At 43.6% G+C, this 24,918-nt stretch overlaps 1 protein-coding gene across 2 annotated transcripts in view; it reads left to right on the top strand.

The window, feature by feature from the left end:
• LOC139547001 (inactive dipeptidyl peptidase 10-like) overlaps positions 1-24,918 on the top strand; it is a 323,183-nt gene that overhangs the window by 260,546 nt on the left and 37,719 nt on the right. For both annotated transcript variants that reach the window (XM_071356027.1, XM_071356028.1), the window contains exons 10-16: positions 11,687-11,784; positions 11,900-12,023; positions 12,851-12,889; positions 13,107-13,214; positions 13,447-13,538; positions 23,064-23,111; positions 24,091-24,212. In XM_071356027.1, coding sequence (XP_071212128.1) covers positions 11,687-11,784; positions 11,900-12,023; positions 12,851-12,889; positions 13,107-13,214; positions 13,447-13,538; positions 23,064-23,111; positions 24,091-24,212 — 631 coding nt within the window. The remainder of the gene's footprint in view (positions 1-11,686; positions 11,785-11,899; positions 12,024-12,850; positions 12,890-13,106; positions 13,215-13,446; positions 13,539-23,063; positions 23,112-24,090; positions 24,213-24,918) is intronic.

The following is a 24,918-nucleotide window of genomic DNA, read 5'->3' as shown; positions in this document are numbered from 1 at the left end:
CGACTGGAAGCCAGTTGAGTGTGCGGAGGAGCAGGTTGACATGGAAAGAGAAATTGGGAAGGTTGAACACCAGGCGGGCTGCAGCGTTCTGGATAAAATGCTGGGGTTTGATGGCACAAGCGGGGAGACAGGCAACAGCGAGTTGTACTGGTCCAGATGGTAGAAGACAAGTGCCTGGATTGGGACCTGCACCACTTTCTGTGTGAGGTTGGGTCCTAATCTACGGATGTTGTAGAACATGAATCTGCAGGAGCGAGTCAATGCTTTGATTTTGACAGAGAATGAGAGGGTGTTGTCCAGGATCACGCTAAGGTTCTTTGTACTCCACACCATGGAGTTGTTAATCGTGATGGGAGGTCTTGGATCGGGCACACCTTCCCAGGGAGGAAGAGCAGCTCCATCTTGTCGATGTTGAGCTTGACGTGGTGGGCCGACATCCAAGACGAGATATCTGCCAGGCACGTAGAGATCTGTGTCACAACCTGGGTGTCAGAAGGGGGGAAGGAGGAAAGTAGTTGAGTGTCATCCGCATAGTAATGATAGGAGTGACCATGTGAGGATATGACAGAGCCGATTGACTTGGTGTAGAGAGTTAAGAGGAGAGGGCCTAGTTCCAAGCCCTTGAGGAGACCAGTAGTGAGAGTATGTGGTGCAGACACAGATCCTCTCCACGTCACCTGTAGGAGAGGCCTGCCAGGTAGGATGAAATCCAAGAACGTGCAGAGCTTGAGACTCCCAGCCCTGAGAGGATGGAGAGGAGGATCTGATGGTTCACGGTGTCAAAGGCAGCGTATAGATCAAGGAGGATGAGAACAGAGATTTGGCAGTGCGGAGAGCCTCAGTCACACAGAGAAGAGCAGTCTCGGTTATTTGACCCGTCATGAAGCCTGACTGATTAGTGTCAATGAGATCATTCTGGGAGAGATAGAGAGAGAGAGTTGGTCAGAGACAGCATGGTCCAGTGTTTTGGAAAGAAAAGAAAGAAAGGATACTGGTCTGTAGTTTTTGACATCAGAGGAGTTGAATGTTGGTTTCTTGGGGAGGGGAGCGACATTTTGAAGTCAGAGGGGACGCAGCCAGTGTTCACGGATGAGTTGATGAGGGAAATTAGGAACGGGAGAAGGTCTCCAGAGATGGCCCTGAGAAGGGAAGAGGGAATAGGGTCGAGCGGGAAGGTTGTCTGGCGGCCGAACCTCACTAGTCACAGGATTTCATCTGGAGAGAGGAGAAAGAGGTCAAGGCGTAGGGTAGTTCTGTATGAGTGGGAAAAGTGTACTCAATAGGCTGAGTGAATGAAGAGTGGATGTCGTCAACCTTCTTTTTAAAGTGGTTGACAAAGTCGACCGTAGAGAGGGAGGTGGGATGGAGGGGGTGGAGGATTGAGGAGGGAGGAGAAGGTGAGAAAGAGTGTCCTAGGATTACATGCAGAAGCTTTAAATTTAGAGTGATAGAAAGTGGCTTTCGCAGTGGATACAGAGGATGAGAAAGTAGAGAGGAGTGAGTGATAGGATGATAGGTCCTCTGGAAGTGTAACGGTTGCTTCGTCTGAAGAGGAGGAGTAGGGATCGGACCAAAACGCAGCGTTGTATGAAGACATAATGAATTTATTAAACACTGACACGAAATACACTAGAATAACTACAAAACAACAACGTGTGAACTTACAATATAACACGAAGAACAGGAACAGACTAACCAAACGAAACAGTCCCGTGTGGTACATAAACAGACACGGAACACAGGAACAATCCCCCACAAACAAACAGTGAGAACAGCCTACCTTAATATGGTTCTCAATCAGAGGAAACGTCAAACACCTGCCTCTAATTGAGAACCATATCAGGCAACACATTTAACCCAACATAGAAACACATAACATAGAATGCCCACCCCAACTCACGCCCTGACCAACTAAACACATACAAAAACAAGGAAAACAGGTCAGGAACGTGACAGGGAGTTTAGTTTTCCTCCATTTTCGCTCAGCTGCCCGCAGCCCTATTCTGTAAACTCGCAATGAGTTACTCAGCCAAGGAGCAGGAGGGGAGGGCCAAGCCGGCTGGGAGGAAAGGGGACCCTGTGAGTCATAGGATGTGGACGAGTGTAGTGTCGATACTAGTAATTATCATGTACCTACCCAGGAGCAAGCAACTGAATGTAACGTGAAACCCAGTAGGGTATAATCTTTATAATTACTATTTGGTTACAATATAACAGTCTTTGTAGACAACAGGCTAACTAGAATAAATTAGGAGACACGAGAACATTAGGTATAACCCTTGAGTTACATTGAACTTACAATATTTAACAACCAACTCTGTAATTACAATGTTGTTACAAGGTATATACATGTATTTACAATGTACTTATCCAGGACCAAGAAACGTATTTTAAAGTGAAGTGACATGCGCTTTACTTTGTAGTTACAATGTAACAACATTTGCAGACAATAGGCAAACCAGGAAAAATAAGGACAGGAACATTTTACAGTTTGCTGTTTCTTTTAATAGATTTGACAAAGATTCCTATTTAAACAATTTAAATTAAATTCCCCATTTCATACTCAAAGCAATAACTTTACAATCCTGGGTTGTAAAAGCTAGCTATCTAGCTAGCATTTATTTCTCCATTATTCATTAATGTAGCTTGCTAGGCACTGGCACAATGTCAACACAATTTTTTAACAACATTTTCACTGACTCGAACATCATGATTCGTTTTTCCGAGTGACTCATTCATTTGAGTCGTTCGTTCAATATGCTTTCCGCAATGAATACAGACGGATTCATATGCATACCTCCGGCTCAGCTGCTCCGGAGTTCACCAACTGTCTATCATAAGTGCGCAGGAAAATAAATCTTCAGAACTGATTACTGATAATTAATCAATGCAATTAATTGATTACCGTATGTTATCAATGAACACAGGTTTGTAAAACATAAACAGCCTGCCTCTGCTCAACAAGCTCGAACTCAAGAACTAATCATTTGACCGGCTGCTGCTGTTCACAAACTATATTGTGCTAATCTCCCTCGCGAGAGGCTTGTGGAATCATGATTCTTTAGGGTTTTTAGTTCATTGTTAACTAGTAGGAGGTCTTGTCAACTCTTGCTTGCTCTGGGCATTACTGAATCAAATAAATGAAATGAGTTGAAAGATTTGTTCTTTTGAATGAACGAGATGAAAAGATCCCAGTCAGTAAAAAGAGCCGAACTTCCATCACTAGTGAGAAAGTGTGTTGTCACTTCCTGGGGACAGCCTAGCGTTCTTCTGACTTCTTATTTTTCTTTGTTTGAATGTGCAAATAAATAAACTAAATAGTGAACAAAAAGGTTACTAAATGTTTAGAGTTTTTTTGGACGATTTTGTAGTAGTTCACCAGAAAATGACATCACACTGACCTCTCACCTCTCACACTCTCCTCCGCAGCAAAGATCATGGATACACTGACAAGATGCATGTCTCTCCGCCCTAATAATGGGAGTCGTTCTCCACAAAGCGGCACGGCGGGCTGTCTAGCTCCCACCTATCCTTTCTTTGGATTGGTAGATACATCTTATTATTGTATTCCTTTTTTGAATATTCGATGAGGGTTGTTGACGTCAACCGCCTGTATTCAGTGGAGAGAAATACTATGCTACTAGATCATGCCATGAATATGCATAGCCATCTCATGACAACTCCGATATAGTGTTTTTTCTCAAAGTTCCCTCCCGGGATGTCATGTGTCCTACTTATATCAGTACACTCGTAACAACTTAAGCAGCACAAAACTTCTATTCGATCAAATAAACCTCACGTAACAAATAAGCCATTCATGTTTTTGTTGACCAAATTCGACACTCTCTCATTGACCTCCATACAATATACCAGATGTTGTCAGAGGAAGGCCCTAAAAATTGTCAAAAACTCCAGCCACCCTAGTCATAGACTGATCTCTCTGCTACCCCATGGCAAGCTGTACCGGAGTGCCAAGTCTAGGTCCAAAAGGCTCCTTAAGGATTGGTGTCCCGCTAGCGGGACAACTTCCGGTGAAACTGGAGGGCACGCAATTCAAATAAATTGTAATAGTTATTATTGCAATTAAATATTTAGGTACATATAAGTATCTTATATCGGCTGAAAGCTTAAAATCTTGTTAATCTAACTGCACTGTCCAATTTACAGTAGCTATTACAGCGAAAACATGCCATGCGATTGTTTGAGGACGGCGACCCACATCAAAATATTTTTTCCACCGGCTCAGGTTTCATACATTCACATATAAAGATTAAATACTCACTTACTTTTTGAAAATCTTCCTCTGATTTGTCTTCCAAAGGGTCCCGGCGATAAAAAAATGTAATTTTGTTAGATAAAATCATTTTTTGTATCCCTAAAAGTCTGTTTAGTTGACGCCATCGATTTGAGTAATCCACTCGTTCAACTTGAAGAGAAAGGAATCCTAAAACCTACCCCTAAACTTTGTTTCAACAAGTCAAAATACGTTTATATTTACTACTCATATTTACTGTTTATGTTAAATAGGAAACCGATTTTAGCAGGTGCGCAACTTCATCATGGCTCGCCATGACATGGATTTCCAAGACTCTGTCCTCATACAAAAACTGTTATTTCTTATTCTTTTTTGAAGTTACAAGCCTGAAACTTTGAACATAGACTGCTGACACCCTGTGGAAGCAATAGGAATCCATGGAGCTATTTTACAATATGAGCTTTCTCTTGCATTTCTAAGAGGATTGTCTCTCAAAATTGTTTTATTCTGGTTGGTTTTTATTTGGATTTTATCCTACCATATCTATTGTGTTATATTCTCCTACATTATCTTAACATTTCTACAAACTTCAAAGTGTTTTCTTTCCAATGGTACCAATTATATGCATATCCTGGCTTCAGGGCCTGAGCTACAGGCAGTTTGCTTTGGGCACGTCACTCAGGCGGAAATGGAGAAAAAGGGGCCTTATCCCTAAGTTAACAGCTTCTACCCTCATGCCATTAGACTGCTAAACAGTTAATCAAATGGCTACCCGGCCTGTATGCATTGACCCCCTTTTTTACACTGCTGCTACTCGCTGTTTACTATCTATGCATAGTCACTTTACCTCTACCAACATGCAGGGTTGGGTAGGTTACTTTATAATCCGTTACAATTATCAGTTACCTGTCCAAAATTGTAATCAGTAACGTAACTTTTGGATTACCTGAACTCAGTAACGTAATCTGATTACATTCTGTTACTTTTAGATTACTTTCCAATTAAGAGGCATTAGAAGAAGACTAAAATGTATGTTACCAATTGAACGACATCTATTGAAAGATAAATCAATGTTAAAATTTACATAGCTGGCCATTTATGGATGTTACATTTTACTTTATGGGTTGGTTATGTAGGCTTCTTCTAACCCATCGCTTTCTACTACATATAATAATACAATTAAATTATATCTTTACGTTATAAACCAAAGTCTATCAGAATTCCAGTCATTCCCTTGATCTTCAAGAATAGGATTTGGAAATATGGAAGTATAGATTAGCCAAATTGTTTTACCTGAGCATAAACTCAAAACTAAGGATTTATTAGCCAGCCCTACTCGGTTGTTTATGATTTTGTTGTCATGGAGGACTGATTGGGCTCATTGATTTGAAAAATAAACGCTGCGCTCATGGAATGGCATGCTTTGAGCACTACTAAAAAGCGCTGAATGAATGCTATATTCTACATTTGCTATAGGCCTGTTGTTTACCTTTTTGTTGGTGACACTTTGATATTGTAAGGGCTGTCGTTCTCCTCTTCCTCGGACGAGGAGAGGAGAGAAGGATCATCAGACCAAAATGCAGCATTTGGGAAATAAGCCATCTTTTATTTCAATACGACGATGGCAACACGAAAAACAAAACACTTTCAAATTTACAAAACAAGAAAACGACGTCGACGAAACCTGAACATAAACTTACATAACTAAACGTAAACTCACGGACAGGAAACAGACGACATCAAAATAAACGAACAGCCAAACAGTCCCGTATGGTACATACATTCGACGACACAGGAGACAATCACCCACAAACAAACAGTGAGAACACCCTACCTAAATATGACTCTTAATTAGAGGAGAACGCAAAACACCTGCCTCTAATTAAGAGCCATACCAGGCAACCACAACCAACATAGAAACAGATAACATAGACTGCCCACCCAAAACACATGCCCTGACCTAAACACATACAAAAACAACATAAAACAGGTCAGGACCGTTACAGAACCCCCCCCTCAAGGTGCGAACGCCGGGCGCACCAGCACAAAGTCCAGGGGAGGGTCTGGGTGGGCAGTTGACCACGGTGGTGGCTCCGGCTCTGGACGCTGTCCCCACACCACCATAGTCACTCCCCGCTTCTGTCTTCCCCTCCCAATGACCACCCTAAAACAAACATCCCCTAAATGAACGGCCAGCACCGGGAGAAGGGGCAGCACCGGGACAAGGGGCAGCACCGGGACAAGGGGCAGCACCGGGACAAGGGGCAGCACCGGGACAAGGGGCAGCACCGGGACAAGGGGCAGCACCGGGACAAGGGGCAGCACCGGGACAAGGGGCAGCACCGGGACAAGGGGCAGCACCGGGACAAGGGGCAGCACCGGGACAAGGGGCAGCACCGGGACAAGGGGCAGCACCGGGATAAGGGGCAGCACCGGGATAAGGGGCAGCACCGGGATGAGGGGCAGCACCGGGACGAGGGGCAGCACCGGGACGAGGGGCAGCACCGGGACGAGGGGCAGCACCGGGACGAGGGGCAGCACCGGGACGAGGGGCAGCACCGGGACGAGGGGCAGCACCGGGACAAGGGGCAGCACCGGGACAAGGGGCAGCACCGGGACAAGGGGCAGCACCGGGACAAGGGGCAGCACCGGGACAAGGGGCAGCACCGGGACAAGGGGCAGCACCGGGATAAGGGGCAGCACCGGGATAAGGGGCAGCACCGGGATGAGGACCAGCACCGGGACGAGGGGCAGCACCGGGACGAGGGGCAGCACCGGGACGAGGGGCAGCACCGGGACGAGGGGCAGCACCGGGACGAGGGGCAGCACCGGGACGAGGGGCAGCACCGGGACGAGGGGCAGCACCGGGACAAGGGGCAGCACCGGGACAAGGGGCAGCACCGGGACAAGGGGCAGCACCGGGACAAGGGGCAGGTCCCGGCTGAGGGACTCTGGCAGATCCTGGCTGAGGGACTCTGGCAGATCCTGGCTGAGGGACTCTGGCAGATCCTGGCTGAGGGACTCTGGCAGATCCTGGCTGAGGGACTCTGGCAGATCCTGGCTGAGGGAATCTGGCAGATCCTGGCTGAGGGACTCTGGCAGATCCTGGCTGAGGGACTCTGGCAGGTCCTGGCTGAGGGACTCTGGCAGGTCCTGGCTGAGGGACTCTGGCAGGTCCTGGCTGAGGGACTCTGGCAGGTCCTGGCTGAGGGACTCTGGCAGGTCCTGGCTGAGGGACTCTGGCAGGTCCTGGCTGAGGGACTCTGGCAGGTCCTGGCTGAGGGACTCTGGCAGGTCCTGGCTGAGGGACTCTGGCAGGTCCTGGCTGGACGGCTCTGGCAGGTCCTGGCTGGACGGCTCTGGCAGGTCCTGGCTGGACGGCTCTGGCAGGTCCTGGCTGGACGGCTCTGGCAGGTCCTGGCTGGACGGCTCTGGCAGGTCCTGGCTGGACGGCTCTGGCAGGTCCTGGCTGGACGGCTCTGGCAGGTCCTGGCTGGACGGCTCTGGCAGGTCATAGCAGGACGGCTCTGGCAGGTCATAGCAGGACGGCTCTGGCAGGTCATAGCAGGACGGCTCTGGCAGGTCATGGCAGGACGGCTCTGGCAGGTCATGGCAGGACGGCTCTGGCAGGTCATGGCAGGACGGCTCTGGCTGGTCATGGCAGGACGGCTCTGGCTGGTCATGGCAGGACGGCTCTGGCTGGTCATGGCAGGACGGCTCTGGCTGAACATGGCAGGACAGCTCTGGCTGAACATGGCAGGACAGCTCTGGCTGGTCATGGCAGGACGGCTCTGTAGGGAGGAGAAGGAGAGACAGCCTGGTGCGTGGTCTAGGCACTGGCTGCGCTGGAGAGGAGGAAACAGCAGGAGAGAGAACCCGGAGAGACAGCCTGGTACGGGGGGCTGCCACCGGAGGACTGGTACATGGAGGTGGCACCGGGTCTACCGGACCGTGAAGGAGGACTCGTGCTCTTGAGCACCGAGCCTGCCCAACCTTACCAGGTTGAATGGTGCCCGTAACCCTGCCAGTGCGGCGAGGTGGAATAGCCCGCACTAGGCTATACTGGCAAACCGGGGACACCATTCGTAAGGCTGGTGCCATGTATGCCGGCCCGAGGAGACGCACTGGTGGCCAGATGCGTTGGGCCGGCTTCATGACATCCGGCTCGATGCCCAACTTAGCCCTCCCAGTGCGGCAAGGTGGAATAGCCCGCACTGGGCTAAGCACGCGTACTGGGGACACCGTGCGCTTTACCGCATAACACGGTGTCTTACCAGTACGACGCCTTCTACCTCCACGGTAAGCACGGGGAGTTGGCTCGGGTATCCTACCCGGCTTTGCCACACTCCTCGTGTGCCCCCCCCCAAGAAATTTTTGGGTCTGACTCACGGGCTCCCAACCGCGTCGCCGCGCTGCCTCCTCATACCAGCGCCTCTCAGCCTTCGCTGCTTCCAACTCCTCCTTGGGACGGCGATATTCCCCTGGCTGAGCCCAAGGTCCTCAACCATCCAGGATCTCCTCCCAAGTCCAGGAGTCCTTGTTGCTCTGTTGAGCATTCCCTTGCCGCTTGGTCTTAGCGTGGTGGGTGATTCTGTAAGGGCTGTCGTTCTCCTCTTCCTCGGACGAGGAGAGGAGAGAAGGATCATCAGACCAAAATGCAGCATTTGGGAAATAAGCCATCTTTTATTTCAATACGACGATGGCAACACGAAAAACAAAACACTTTCAAATTTACAAAACAAGAAAACGACGTCGACGAAACCTGAACATAAACTTACATAACTAAACGTAAACTCACGGACAGGAAACAGACGACATCAAAATAAACGAACAGCCAAACAGTCCCGTATGGTACATACATTCGACGACACAGGAGACAATCACCCACAAACAAACAGTGAGAACACCCTACCTAAATATGACTCTTAATTAGAGGAGAACGCAAAACACCTGCCTCTAATTAAGAGCCATACCAGGCAACCACAACCAACATAGAAACAGATAACATAGACTGCCCACCCAAAACACATGCCCTGACCTAAACACATACAAAAACAACATAAAACAGGTCAGGACCGTTACAGATATCTTGATAATATGCAGCTGTTTAAAGGGCAAATCCCCCAAAGAAACAATAACAAAACGGCTGCCCAGCTTCTGTTTTGGTACTGTTTTGGTACAAATCTAAGGGATGGGCCTGGAGAAATGTAACCACTCTCAGATTAATAGACAGAGCTGTGGATACAAGGACTGACTATACATGATATCAACATTAAGTCCAAAAATGGATGTAGCAACTACAGATTGTCCCTTTAGTCTATCAAAAGTGTGCAAGTTTGAGCATGTGTCCATTAGGCCTATTTTTTTTTTTTTTATCAGCATGAATTAGATTGAGCAATAAAAGCCCCACTTTTATTCCATAGGTTGGGATCCGCACTATGCAGCTGTTGCAAGAGCGCATTTTTCACTGGCTGTCGACTGGTTTCGAAAACAATGAGCAGCTTAAATTTCTTGAATTCAACCATTATTTGGTTCAAATACACATTTAGATTTGTGAACAGCCATCCACAACAACCACAATCCGTAAAGCGCAAATAGCTAAATGAGAGAGTAGTAGTGTGTCTCACATCAATGCTCTATGTAGATATCAATAATAAGTGATATCAGTATCGCCGTAGACTACACCACTGCTGTCATCCTTACCTCCAAGCGTTTATTTAAATTGGATAATCTTTGGATGCCGACAGCAGTCGCACCATTGGAAGACCTAGCTTGGACTGTAGCTCTTTTCCCGCGATCTATCAAACCTGTAACCTGTACAGGTTTGACCTGTACTCCCGCACATTGACTCGGTACAGGTACAGGTATATAACCTTGTTATTGTTATTTTCTTGTGTTACTTTTTTCTTACTTCAGGTTATTTTATTTTTGTCACAAATATTTTATTACTTACTTTTTTTAAATTCTGCATTGTTGGTTAAGGACTTGTAAGTAAGCATTTCACGGTACACTTTTGTATTCGGCGCATGTGAAAGTTGCTTGTTGGGCAAAACAATGAAAACAATGCAACCTGCTGGAGGGAGACAGTACTGTGTTCGAATACTCATCCTCGCAAGCTTGCTACATTAATGAATAAGGGGGAAATGCTATCTAGCTTGCTTTACCACCCTGTCTTACTTATTTTAACTAAAATAGTTATTGCTTTGAGTCTGAAATGGAGAATTGAATTTGAATGGTTGTGAATATGAATCTTTGGCAAATCCATTGAAGAAAAGTAATCTGAAAAAAAGTTTTCCCACCTCCTTATTTACATTGTAAGTACAAAGTCATAAGACAATTCACTTCGCTTTACATGAAGATGCTTACTCCTGGGTAAGTACATTGTAAATAAATGTATATCTCTTGTAACAACATTGTAATTACAGAGTTGGCTGTTAATGCTTTATACATTTTAAGTAGAATGTAACTAATGTTCTCCAGTCTCCTCTATTTTCAGTCTGCAAAAGTTGTTATATTCTAACTACATGGTAATTATAAAGATTATACCCTACTGGGTTTCACTTTACATTAAGTTGCTTGCTCCCGGCTAGGTACATGATAATTACAAGGATATCCTATTAAAACACATTGTTCTTACATTACATTTGATTCGGGATAGCCTTTGAGCCAGGTCATAACATAGAAATAAACTAATTGAAAATGACCGGTAGTTAATGACAATAGTTACAATTGTTGCAAACATACCCTAGCCTATTTATCAACCCTGGTATTGCATGTGTATTCGACGGCAGTGGCACCTTGTAACAAGGTCAGATTTTGGTTAGAGTTATTAACATGGTAATTCACAGGTAACTTTCAAGCGTGTAATTACAAAACATTAGTTACACAGTGGAACAAGAAAATGTGTAATAACATCAGTAAATACATGCGGAGTAACCTTCAGCAAGTGGATATGTAAATACACATTTCAAATTGTGCAATAACTGCTAGCGCTACAACCTTCCTACCATGTAATTACATAGTAACACCTATGTAGTACTATGTTGTTACTACAGTTTTTTTTACGGTGTAGTTAAATAGTAATAGGGGCAACTTTATGTAAAGCGTTACCAACATTTGTATCACCATTCGATGAAATGACTTTGTATTGTGTAATGACCTACGGTAGCTATTATTCATTGTTAGGGCATGTGTTAAAGGATTCTTATGTGTTTATTATTATCATCCATTGTTTGGGGATGTTTTGGAGTTGGGATAATATGTAGGTACATACACTGTATAATATTGCTCTACATAATTACAATGGAATTATACAATGTTTAGCTTAGTTTATATGGTGATTGTAATGTGTGGTATTTTTCTCTGTGATTCATCTTTGATTTATCATATGTAGTGGTGCTACAGTATCTAAAATACTTACTCTGTTTTCAGGCGGGCCAACCAAACCCCACAGTGAAGTTGTACGTGGTGAATTTGTACGGGCCGACCCATACACAGGAGCTCACACCACCAGACAGCCTCAAAATAAGGTGTCATACATAATGATAATGAAAACAATAATGAAAACAGATCTTGGAAAGTTTTCTTTTTGGAGAGACAAGGTCATTTTCAATCAATAATAACTGTGGTTGCTCTCTCTCGTAGGGAGCACTATGTAGCCATGGTCAAGTGGATCAGTAAAACCAAGACAACGGTCAGGTGGATGAGCCGTGCCCAGAATGTGTCAATCCTGACCGTGTGTGACACCACCACAGGAGCCTGTGTTAAGGTGAGAAGAATGGCATTCTGGGTATGGAGGGGGGGGGGGGGGGTCATATTATATTGTTATATTGGCAGTGGGAGGAGAGAGCAGACAATGCACTGACTGTTATTGCTGTGCTACTGTACCAAAGGGAAAGAGATTGTTTACTCGAATGCCTCATCTGAAAGTCCTGTATGAGTTCTATGTCAACAGTTTACAGTATGGGCTTAGCACCTGTTGTGTTGTTTGGTGTGCTTTTTACTCTGCATGCTAAAGGGTGCTTGTAAAGGGGTGTAGCCACGTTCTGTTTACCCACCATTTTGAAGAAGAAGATTATCTCGTGGCATTTATCAGATAAACACACTATAAATCACATTCATTGTTCTATCATTTTTTACTGGGAAGCTTTTATCATCTCCTAGAACTGTTTTCATGAACACGAAAGTAAAGATTTATCCTTCCCACGATTTGTTTTGATTGCAGAGTGTTATTATAAGTTTTGTCTGGAACAGGGCAGAGCAGCAGTCCCCTGTGGGGAAAGCGTGGCAGTATATGGGAAACGGTTCAGTTTTACTGTTCCAGGGTCAGGCCCCACAGATGGCTAGAGCACAACCAAACAGGCTCTCCAGCCAAGAAGCTGCTTCGCCTGGGCCCGGACTCATCTTCTCTGCCAGGGCTTTTGTCCTTGTCTGCAATGGGTTTTAATGAAAGAGCACAAATTCTGGCATTTTAAAGTATTGGGGAAGAAAGGGAATTGGATGATTTTGAAGGGCTTTGAGCTGTCTTGTGGAATGGTTAATTGGTTAAAACGGGACATGCTATTAACTGTTAACATTTTGGTCTTTCTATTTCAGAGGCATGAGGAGACCTCAGAGCTCTGGCTTTCCAAGCAGGTAAAACATCTTAACTCCTGTAAAGTCAGTCATGGTCAAACATATCAAATCAAAGTTTCATTCCATTTAATTCAATAGATCTTTATTGTGCACATTGGTAATGATTGGCCTAAAATGCCAACACATGAATATTACTAGTCTATTATACACAATCTCTGTGGTCATATAATGATCATAACACTCAAAAGTAAAATGTTTGCTGTGTTTGTTTCTGCAGAACCAGGAACCAGTGTTCTCCAGGGACGGCAGCAGATTCTTCCTGACGGTGCCCGTCAAGCAAGGCGGGCGCGGAGAGTTCCATCACATCGCCATGTTCACCACACAGGTATAGGATCAAGTCGCCATGGTTACCGAACCGATGGGGGTCACTCATGTCACCATGGTTACCACTCAAAGTGTTCTGTTGCTATAATTTCCACCATGCTGAGGGTAATATCTCTGTGGTTACAGAACAAGAAGTGAGGGTCTTGCTGCTGATGATGAATAAGTTGTTTTTATATGTAAGATGACTCTTCTAATTGTTTATTTCCTGTGTCTGTTCCCCTTCCTCCCTCCAGTTCAGAGCAGATCAAAATGAAGTCCGCCATCTTACATCAGGGAACTGGGAAGTAACTAAGATCCTGGCCTATGATGAGAGCAACGACAACATGTGAGTGTCTCTTCTGGGCTGTGCATAAAATATGAATAATGAGGATTCAGGTATTGTGCATACAGTGGTTCTTCCTTTAAAAGTTGCGTCATACTGCAGCACACCTTGCGGGCTGCAGCAGAATTCTGTGGAACGTTATTTAATTGTCAGCCATTGTTACCATTAATGCTAGTTAGTGCTAGTTTGACCACCAGAGGGAATCTTTGAGAAGCATTTGATAGCCTTCAATATTGGCTATACGAGCGAATTTAAAAACTTTTTTGTAAGAACATAGATTATGGGATGGATTTTAAGAAATGTAGCTTAATTAATTTGATTAATATTATGGTGTTTCTATTCCAAGAAAAACGAAATCCTCAGGGTTTACGTTAGTTTGGAATGGAAAATATGGTGCTGTACAACGTGACGGTCGGGAGTAGGCTACAGTACTAAGAGCATAACATTTCCACACCATAATTGTAGTCTAACCAATACCCAAACAGAAATATTGATATTAATAATAATAATAATCTCTTTGTTTAAAAAATAACGATATTTTGGAGATTATTTTGTTTTCAAATAACCTAAAGTGAGCGAGAGCCATTCTTGAACATGGGGTGAGACATTCTTACTAATTTGTAAATAAAGCCAGTTTGTTATTCAGAATGATTTATTTCTGTTTTTAGAGGGAGAGAAACCAAAAGCCGTGTCCTCATGGGTCTCCCAGTCGCGGCCGGCACGGGTATGGAACCAGCATCTGTAGCAACGCAGTTTGCACTGCGATGTGGTGTCTTAGACCCCTGCGCCACTCGGGAGGCCCCATCTGCAATGTTTTTAATGCTCGGGGATTCGATCTTGCAACCTTCCGGTTATTAGTCCAATGCTCTAACCGCTAGGCTACCTGCCACCATATTGTCCTGCTAATAGCCAATCCTAGAAACGTTGTTTGCAGAATTCACAACCTGCTACGCTTGTGAAGAAACAGAGTTAATAATGATAATAATAATACTTTTCCCCCCTTCCACATGTTAAAGGTTCCAATTGATAATTGATATCAATTAGTATATTTGAGTTTAACCACAACATTTGTTGTATTATGTGTTCTGTCTTTTCTGGTGGATAAAACTGAAATTGCAACCAATCATGGCCGGTTGTGATACAGCCAACCTAACTAAGAAATACATTTGACGATACAATTCTCCCCCTACCCTCCATTTTGGCAAGAGTCTATTGTCCTGCTAATAGCCCATAATGGCGCAGTACTACGTGACCGGTCGGGAGTAGGCTACAGTGCTACAGTAAGAGCAAAATAATCCTAACATTTCCACACCCTAATCGTAGTCTAACCAATACCCAAACGGAGATTCAGTGAAAATAAAAAATCTTGTTGATTTATCAAGACCAGTCCCCATGCATGTCTCAGAGCAGTGCTGTCTTGACCACTGAATGCTGTTCCTTCCATTCATTTTGAAAGAGTATTTTCCAGTAAGCAACAATTTGTTTACCTTCCTTAGCCTACTTTGTTCCAATATTTCTGTAATTTAGTGATATGTATTCCCATAGTAATTCATTATGGATCCATATCGAAATAAACATCTGCATTTTGAAAGGGTCTTTCTATCATTATTATTATTAACGAAAGCATAAAGATGCTGATAAAGAAATACAGCACTTTACAGTATATGCTTCATCCAACATGTTGCGGTTGCATGAGGTCGCCCACACGCACTTTAAACATTTGGTTAATAAAGCATTTAAAGCATTTTGAAGATAGAAGCTGCCTGCATTTAAAAAAAAAAAAATTGTTCACCTTTATTTAACCAGGTAGGCTAGTTGAGAACAAGTTCTCATTTACAACTGCGACCTGGCCAAGATAAAGCAAAGCAGTGCGACACAAACAACAACACAGAGTTACACATGGAATAAACAAACATATAGTCAGTAATACAATAGAGAAAGTCTATATACAGTGTGTGCAAATGAGGTAGGATAAGGGGGTGAGGCAATAAATAGACCATAGTGGCAAAGTTATTACAGTATGGCAAATTAAACACTGGGGTGATAGATGTGCAGAAGATGAGTGTGCACGTAGCGGTACTGGAGTGCAAAGGAGCAAAATAAATAAAACAAATAACAATATGGTGATGAGGTAGTTTTATTAGGCTACTATTTGTTTATTAGGCTACTGTGCCATCTGACAAGTAAACATGGCCTACAGTACATACTGTGGTAAACATGGTAAAGTTTCTAATTCCTGACATAAGGGAAAGCAGGCCATGTCCAGACTTTCTCGGTGACCTCAAGTACTCATTAACTCTGTCTTTAATGTTTTTGGGTTGCGTCAGCCATGGACAGAAACTTCTTGAGACACAGTATTAATGATGAACACCCGGAGTTCACTGGTAAGCCACATTTGCCTCGGGACCCATCCCAGTTGGTATTCGGTGTATCTCTTTAGTTACACATCCTTGGAATAGCAGAACAGCATAACGGTCCTTGCTGTGCCTGGTGAGCAGTTGGTCAAGTTCTGTTGTCAGAAGCAGAATGGAAATGTCAGGGTGAACTGACGAGCTGAAGAACCCGCCAGGTATGTTAACTCTGCCTGTCGGAGGTGGAGTTCCAGAGCTCACAGGTGTGCCTGGCATGGATTGTGACTCCATCTCGTTCCTCGCCCTCTTCAATGCGTCATTCTCCACCTGACTTTCCGCCAATGACGCCTGACTCTCTGCCAATGATGAGTGACTCTCTGCCAATACCGCCTGGCTCTGGACCACTGCATCAGCTGTCGCCCGTATCTCTGCCCTCAGATAATGTTTCTCTTTCTGCTGGTCTGCCTTCAAGGGTGGAGTTTGGGGAGGGGTGAGGAGTACTGGAAATGTGTGATTTTCAGCTCACAATAGGCCATAAGTATACAGCAGTTCGCCGATTGTCTTCACTTTGATTATGCTGTAACAACATACTGTAGCACCATGACCAGGATCTCTATTCATTTGAGTAAGCAGATTAAGGCTTTCAGGAGGAACAGAAAATCTAGTACAGACAATAAAAAAAAAAAACATCAATTAGTATATTTGAGTTAAACCACAATATTTGTTCTATTGTTTGTTCTGTCTTTTCTGGTGGATTAAACTGAAATTGCAACCAACTTTCTTTGGCTTGTTTAAAAAATAACAATATTTTGGAGATGATTTTGTTTTCAAATAACCGAAAGTGAGCGAGAAAAAGGCCATTCTTGAACATGGGGTGAGACATTCTTACTCATTTGTAAGTAAAGCTAGTTTGTTATTTAGAATTTCTGTATTTCTGTTTTTAGAGGAAGAGAAACCAAAAGCCCACTGTCGCCTCATGGGTCTCCCGGTCGCGACCGGCAAGGGTATGGAACCAGCATCTGTAGCAGCGCGGTTTGCACTGCGATGCATTGTCTTAGACCGCTGCGCCACTCCCGAGGCCCCGTCCACAAAGATTTGAATGCTGATCAATTGCCTTGCACAAAGTATCAAAATACAGAGGTGTTGGCAGGAGTCTAATGTCCTGCTAATAGCCCATAATGCACTATTATAAGACATGATGTCCAGGTCAGGATATCCAAAACATTTATTTATTAAAGACTATCAGAAAGAACGTTGCTACTTAATTATTTTGATCCAAAGCCATGAATGAGTGAGTCACTCAGCTATATGTAGGTGCCGAGGCTATATGACTGCGCCATCAACTTGATTATTTAGCAGACATAACTTGATTATATTCAGTCAACACATACAGTTGAAGTCGGAAGTTTACATACACCTTAGCCAAATACATTTAAACTCAGTTTTTCACAATTCCTGACATTTAATCCTCGTAAAAATTCCCTGTTTTAGGATCACCACTTGTTTTAAGAATGTGAAATGTCAGAATAATAGGAGAGAGAATTATTTATTTTAGCTTTTAGTTCTTTCATCACATTCCCAGTGAGTCAAAGGTTTACATACACTCAATTAGTATTTGGTAGCATTGCCATTAAATTGTTTAACTTGGGTCAAACATTTCAGGTAGCCTTCCACAAGCTTCCCACAATAAGTTGGGTGAATTTTGGCCCAGTCCTCCTGACAGAGCTGGTGTAACTGAATCAGGTTTCTAGGCCTCCATGCTCGCACACGCTTTTTTTGTTCTGCCCACTAATTTTCCATAGGATTGAGGTCAGGGCTTTGTGATGGCCACTCCAATACCTTGACTTTGTTGTCCTTAAGCAGTTTTGACACAACTTTGGAAGTATGCTTGGGGTCATTGTCCATTTGGAAGAACCATTTGCAACCAAGCTTTAACTTCCTGACTGATGTCTTGAGATGTTGCTTCAATATATCCACATTATTTTCCTTCTTCATGATGCCACCTATTTAGTGAAGTGCACCAGTCTCTCCTGCAGCAAAGCACCCCCACAACATGATGCTGCCACCCCCGTGTTTCACGGTTGGGATGTTGTTCTTCGGCTTGCAAGCCCCCCCATTTTTCCTCCAAACATAACGATGGTCATGATATATTTTTGTTTCATCAGACCAGAGGACATTTCTCCAAAAAGTATGATCTTTGTCCCCATGTAAAGTTGCAAACCGTAGTCTGGCTTTTTTATGGCGGTTTTGGAGCAGTGGCTTCTTCCTTGCTGATCGGCCTTTCAAGTTATGTCGATATAGGACTCGTTTTACTGTGGATACAGATACTTTTGTACCTGTTTCCTCCAGCATCTTCACAAGGTCCTTTGCTGTTGTTCTGGGATTGATTTGCACTTTTCGCACCAAAGTACATTCATCTCTAGGAGACAGAACGCGTCTCCTTCCTGAGTGGTATGACGGCTGCGTGGTCCCATGGTGTTTATACTTGCATACTATTGTTTGTACAGATGAACGTGGTACCTTCAGGCGTTTGGAAATTGCTCCCAAGGATGAACCAGACATGTGTAGGTCTACAAATCTTTTTCTGAGGTCTTGGCTGATTTCTTTTGATTTTCCCATGATGTCAAGCAAAGAGGCACTGAGTTTGAAGGTGGGCCTTGAAATACATCTACAGGTACACCTCCAGTTGACTCAAATGATGTCAATTAGCCTATCAGAAGCTTCTAAAGCCATGACATAATTTTCTGGAATTATCCAAGCTGTTTAAAGATACAGTCATCTTAGTGTTAGTAAACTTCTGACCCACTAAAATTGTGATACATTGAGTTATACGTGAAATAATCTGTCTGTAAACAATTGTTGGAAAAATGACTTGTGTCATGCACAAAGTAGATGTCCTAACCGACTTGCCAAAACTGTAGTTTGTTAACAAGAAATTTGTGGAGTGGTTGAAGAACTAGTTTTAATGACTCCAACCTAAGGGTATGTAAACTTCTGACTTCAACTGTATATCTTTGGAATATAATTGAACATTTTCGTTTCTCTTAGAATAAAAACCTTAGTGTAACAACAGTTTTAGTAATTAATACTGAAGAGTAGAAACAAAAAAATAAGTGTATTTTTCAAAGTGTGCGCGTGCAGGACAGAGGAATAACAATTCTTACACTTTTGTTCTAAATTCAATCACCTTCTTCAACCTCATCATTCAGTGAATTGAAATTCAATTTTGAAGTTGTGCACAATTATCAGTTTCTATTTTGTTTACGTCGCCCATTCGTTGTCAGCGAGAGACACATTAGCACCTTGGGACCCAAAAGCATAATCTGGGCTCTAACTCCCCATTGTGCTGGTCTGGTGCAATTAAGCAGTGATGCAGGGTACCGTACTAAACAACAAATGACCTCTAAGTCACGCAGCATAATTTCAAAACTTTTAGTTGAGCAACCAGTGTATACACGTATAACAGTGTTGTATGGCTAGGTGATAGATAGTTAGGCATCTGGACACAGACTCATGTTGATATGAGTCCCATATGTGATAACGCCGGACATTTAACCATGAAAATTACATTAATCTTAATTCATCACATTCCTCACCGATTCTTGACACAAAGGCATCTCATACATAACAGCACCTAGTCTGGTCGACAGATCATATAAACTCAGCAAAAAAATGTACTTCCTCTCACCGTCAACTGCGTTTCTTTTCAGCAAACTTAACATTTGTAAATATTTGTATGATCATAACAAGATTCAACAACTGAGACATGAACTGAACAAGTTCCACAGACATGTGACTAACAGAAATTTAATAATGTGTCCCTGAACAAAGGGGGGATCAAAATAAAAAGTAACAGTCAGTATCTGGTGTGGCCACCAGCTGCGTTAAGCACGGCAGTGCATCTCCTCCTCGTGGACTGCAAAATATTTGCCAGTTCTTGCTTTGAGATGTTACACCACTCTTCCACCAAGGCACCTGCAAGTTACTGGACATTTCTGGGGGGAATGGCCCTAGCCCTCACCCTCCGATCCAACAGGTCCCAGACGTGCTCAATGGGATTGAGATCCGGGCTCTTCGCTGGCCATGGCAGAACACTGACATTCCTGTCTTGCAGGAAATCACGCACAGAACGAGCAGTATGGCTGGTGGCATTGTCATGCTGGAAGGTCATGTCAGGATGAGCCTGCAGGAAGGGTACCACATGAGGGAGGACGATGTCTTCCCTGCAACGTACAGAGTTGAGATTGGCTGCAATGACAACAAGCTCAGTCCGATGATGCTGTGACACACCGCCCCAGACCATGATGGACCCTCCACCTCCAAATTGATCCCGCTCCAGACTACAGGCCTCGGTGTATGCCCATTCCTTCGAAGATAAACGCAATCCATCACCCCTGGTGAGACAAAACTGTGACTCGTCAGTGAAGAGCACTGGTCCAGCGATGGTGGGTTTGTGCCCATAAGCGACGTTGTTCCCAGTGATGTCTGGTGAGGACCTGCCTTACAACAGGTCTACAACACCTCAGTCCAGCCTCTCTCAGCATTTTGCGGACAGTCTGAGCACTGATGGAGGGATTGTGCGTTCCTGGTGTAACTTGGGCAGTCGTTGTTGCCATCCTGTACCTGTCCCGCAGGTGTGATGTTCGGATGTACCGATCCTGTGCAGGTGTTGTTACACGTGGTCTGCCACTGCGAGGACGATCAGCTGTCCATCCTGTCTCCCTGTAGCGCTGTCTTAGGCGTCTCATAGTACGGACATTGCCATTTATTGCCCTGGCCACATCAGCAGTCCTCATGCCTCCTTGCAGCATGCCTAAGGCACGTTCATGCAGATGAGCAGGGACCCTGGGCATCTTTCTTTTGGTGTTTTTCAGAGTCAGTAGAAAGGCCTCTTTAGTGTCCTAAGTTTTCATAACTGTGACCTTAATTGCCTACCGTCTGTAAGCTGTTAGTGTCTTAACGACCGTTGCACAGGTGCATGTTCATTCGTTGTTTATGGTTCATTGAACAAGCATGGGAAACAGTGTTTAAACCCTTTACAACGAAGATCTGTGAAGTTATTTGCATTTTTACGAATTATCTTTGAAAGACAGGGTTCTGAAAAAGGGACTTTTTTGTTGTAGCTGAGTTTATGTGCATGTATGGAATGATGAATGAATGTTGTAGAGGAGTTGGCGACAGCACAAACAGAAAATGTCATTGTTATCACAATGAACTTTTAAAAATGTATTTATTTCACTTTTATTTAACCAGGTAGGCTAGTTGAGAACAAGTTCTCATTTGCAACTGCGACGTGGCCAAGATAAAGCAAAGCAGTTCGACACATATAACAACACAGAGTTACACATGGAATAAACAAACATACAATCAATAATACAGTGGAAAAATCTATATACAGCATGTGCAAATGAGGTAGGATAAGAGAGGTAAGGCAATAAATAGGCTATGGTGGCGAAGTAATTACAATAAAGCAATTAAACACTGGAATGGTAGAATGTGCAGAAGATGAATGTGCAAGTAGAAATACTGGGGTGCAAAGGAGCAAGATAAATAAATACAGTATGGGGATGAGGTAGATTGGATGGGCTATTTACAGATGAGCTATGTACAGGTGCAGTGATCTGTGAACTGCTCTGATAGCTGGTGCTTAAAGCTAGTGAGGGAGGTAAGCGTCTCCAGCTTCAGAGATTTTTGCAGTTCGTTCCAGTCATTGGCAGCAGATAACTGGAAGGAGAGGTGGCCAAAAGAAGAATTGGCTTTGAGGGTGACCAGTGAGATATACCTGCTGGAGCGCGTGCTATGGGTGGGTGCTGCTATGGTGACCAGTGAGCTGAGATAAGGTGGGGCTTTACCTAGCAGAGACTTGTAGATGACCTGGAGCCAGCGGGTTTGGCGACGAGTATGAAGCGAGGGCCAGCCAACGAGAGCATACAGGTCGCAGTGGTGGGTAGTATATGGGGCTTTGGTGACAAAACGGATGGCACTGTGATAGACTGCATCCAATTTGTTGAGTAGTGTTGGAGGCTATTTTGTAAATGACATTGCCGAAGTCGAGGATCAAATCAAATCAAATTTTATTTGTCACATACACATGGTTAGCAGATGTTAATGCGAGTGTAGCGAAATGCTTGTGCTTCTAGTTCCGACAATGCAGTAGTAACCAACGAGTAATCTAACCTAATAATTCCACAACTACTACCTTATACACACAAGTGTAAAGGGATAAAGAATATGTACATAAAGATATATGAATGAGTGATGGTACAGAACGGCATAGGCAAGATGCAGTATATGGTATCGAGTACAGTATATACATATGAGATGAGTAATGTAGGGTATGTAAACATAAAAGTGTCATAGTTTAAAGTGGCTAGTGATACATGTATTACATAAAGATGGCAAGATGCAGTAGATGGTATAGAGAACATCGGGTCGGTAGGATGGTCAGTTTTACGAGGGTATGTTTGGCAGCATGAGTGAAGGATGCTTTGTTGCGAAATAGGAAGCCGATTCTAGATTTAAATTTGGATTAGAGATGTTTAATGTGAGTATGGAAGGAGAGTTTACAGTCTAACCCGACACCTAGGTATTTGTAGTTGTCCACATATTCTAAGTCAGAACGGGCAGGTGCGGGCAGTGATCGGTTGAAGAGCATGCTTTTAGTTTTACTTGCATTTAAGAGCAGTTGGAGGCCACGGAAGGAGAGTTGTATGGCATTGAAGCTCATCTGGAGGTTAGTTAACACAGTGTCTATTGGAGCCAACTTGATTGTATGTTATGAGGGGCTTTGTGATATTACTCTTGTAAGGTGTCAGGTAGATTCTGAATCTAATTCTCAGACCAATGTAACTACCAATCACAGACAACACACCATAGTGCATGGTGGGAAAGGAGGTTTAAGAATTTACTTGTTGTTAAACACATAACTTTGAGTGTAAAACTGTGAAGTAACTGGATTAGCATGATATTTTTGCTAAATAGGCAGATTTTATTATTCTCAACTTGACACCAATAAACACCATGCCTAATGCCTCAAGACTGAATGTCATGTACATTGCTTATGAAGTACAAGGATGAATGCTGCTTGAGCATGTACAGTATTTGTGGCATAACCGTGTTAACAAAGGCCACCGATCTTCTTTGAAACCCAATTAACTTGTTTGTTTCCTGCATACAGTTATTTCCTCAGCACTGAAGGCTCACCACGGAGAAGACAGCTTTTCAGGTGACACATTTAGCAACCTGTCATGAATCTTGTTTTTGACAGCTCTCCTTTGCTTTACAGTCCGTGTTATCGCCTATCATTTCCCTCTTGTGAAGGACATGTCATAACAACGGTAAACAGCTGAAGTTTTGTGCATACAGAAATATAGAGACGCTCTTGATGTAAGATTGTGTACACCAGATAATACAGGTAACTGCCAAAATAAAGACACCAACATGAATTGTCTTAATCGGGCGTTGGGCCACCACGAGCCAGAACAGCTTCAATGCACCTTGCAAAGATTGTGTGTCTGGAACTGTGATGAGATACCATTCTTTCACGAGGAATTCCATCATTTGGTGTTTTGTTGATGATGGTAGAAAACGCTGTCTCAGACGCAGCTCCAGAATCACCAAGAAGTGTTCAATGGGGTTGAGATCTGGTGACAGAAATGGCCATGGCATATGGTTTGCATCATTTTCATGTTCATCAAACCATTCTGTGACCCCTCTTGCCCTGTGAATGGGGGCATTGCCATCATATTGGGGCATAGAAATGGTATCCAAAATAATGAACCTAAGCATGATGGGACGATAATTGCTAAATTAACTCAGAAACCACACCTGTGTGGAAGCACCTGCTTTCAATATAATTTGTATCCCTCATTTACTCAAGTGTTTCCAATATTTTGGCAGTTACCTGACTCTTGTAAAGAGTCTGAAGTCTGGAGAGGTAATAATTAAATTTTTCAACAAACCATATCCAAATCCAGCTGGTCTTTTGATGAGGTCGAATTGGCTTAATTACATTTCAAATGCTTTCAGGTGAACTAATGAACTCCCAACCTCAACATTGCTCATCTCTTCATTTCTGTGGAGTGTAAATATCATGTGCAAACTGCAAACGCCACTGGTGCTAGATCCTCAATAGGCCTGCTCTTTAGGATTTGCAGTGGAAGTGAAAACGGTCTCCTAATCTTCCCTCTTCCACTTCCTTTCAGTGTGAAGACTGTGGGGTTGTTCCCTCGACACTGTCTGACGTGTGAGCTAAATAAGGCCCACTGTCTGTTCTTCGATGCTGAGATAAACCCCAGTGATCAGCACATCCTCCTCCACTGTAAAGGTAAGCTAGTAGCAAAGCTAAATGCTAACACAGACAGCTAGCACCAAGATAGCACTAGCAGGCCAATGCAACGTAAACTAAATGCTAACACAGACAGTCTATTGCATAGCAATGCTCCATAGTGCCAATATAGCACAAGCAGGCTAATCCATACATGTCATTTTACAGTTAGTCAGCTAAGCTAAATGCTAAAACAAGCAGTGCATTATTTTGAAGGCTAATATTCAACTAAATAATAGCACTACTCGTCTTTCTTTGTTTAAGACAGATAAATATTGGTAGAGCTTAGAGAACCAGAGCATCAACTTTCTTTGAGAGGGTATTTAAAGATATTAGGAACCAACATCAACTAACCATTTATTATAGACTGTGAAGGTATGCCAGCTAAGCCATTTGCTATACCCAACCAATGCATCATCTGCTTAGACTTAGATACATGATCAGAGATACATCTTACCAAAAAAGTGTTAAACAAATCAAAATATATTTGATATTTGAGATTCTTCAAAGTAGCCACCCTTTGCCTTAATGACAGCTTTGCACACTCTTGGCATTATCTCAACCAGCCTCTGCTGCAGAAGATACATTCATTAGAGTTACCAGCCTCAGAAACTTCAGCCCAAATAAATGCTACACAGAGTTCAAGTAACAGACACATCTCAACATCAACTGTTCAGAGGAGACTGCGTGAATCAGGCCTTTGTGG

This window comes from Salvelinus alpinus, chromosome 20 (genome assembly GCF_045679555.1).
Source record: "Salvelinus alpinus chromosome 20, SLU_Salpinus.1, whole genome shotgun sequence".
NCBI lineage: Eukaryota > Metazoa > Chordata > Actinopteri > Salmoniformes > Salmonidae > Salvelinus > Salvelinus alpinus.
This window is presented reverse-complemented; position numbering and strand designations above follow the sequence as displayed.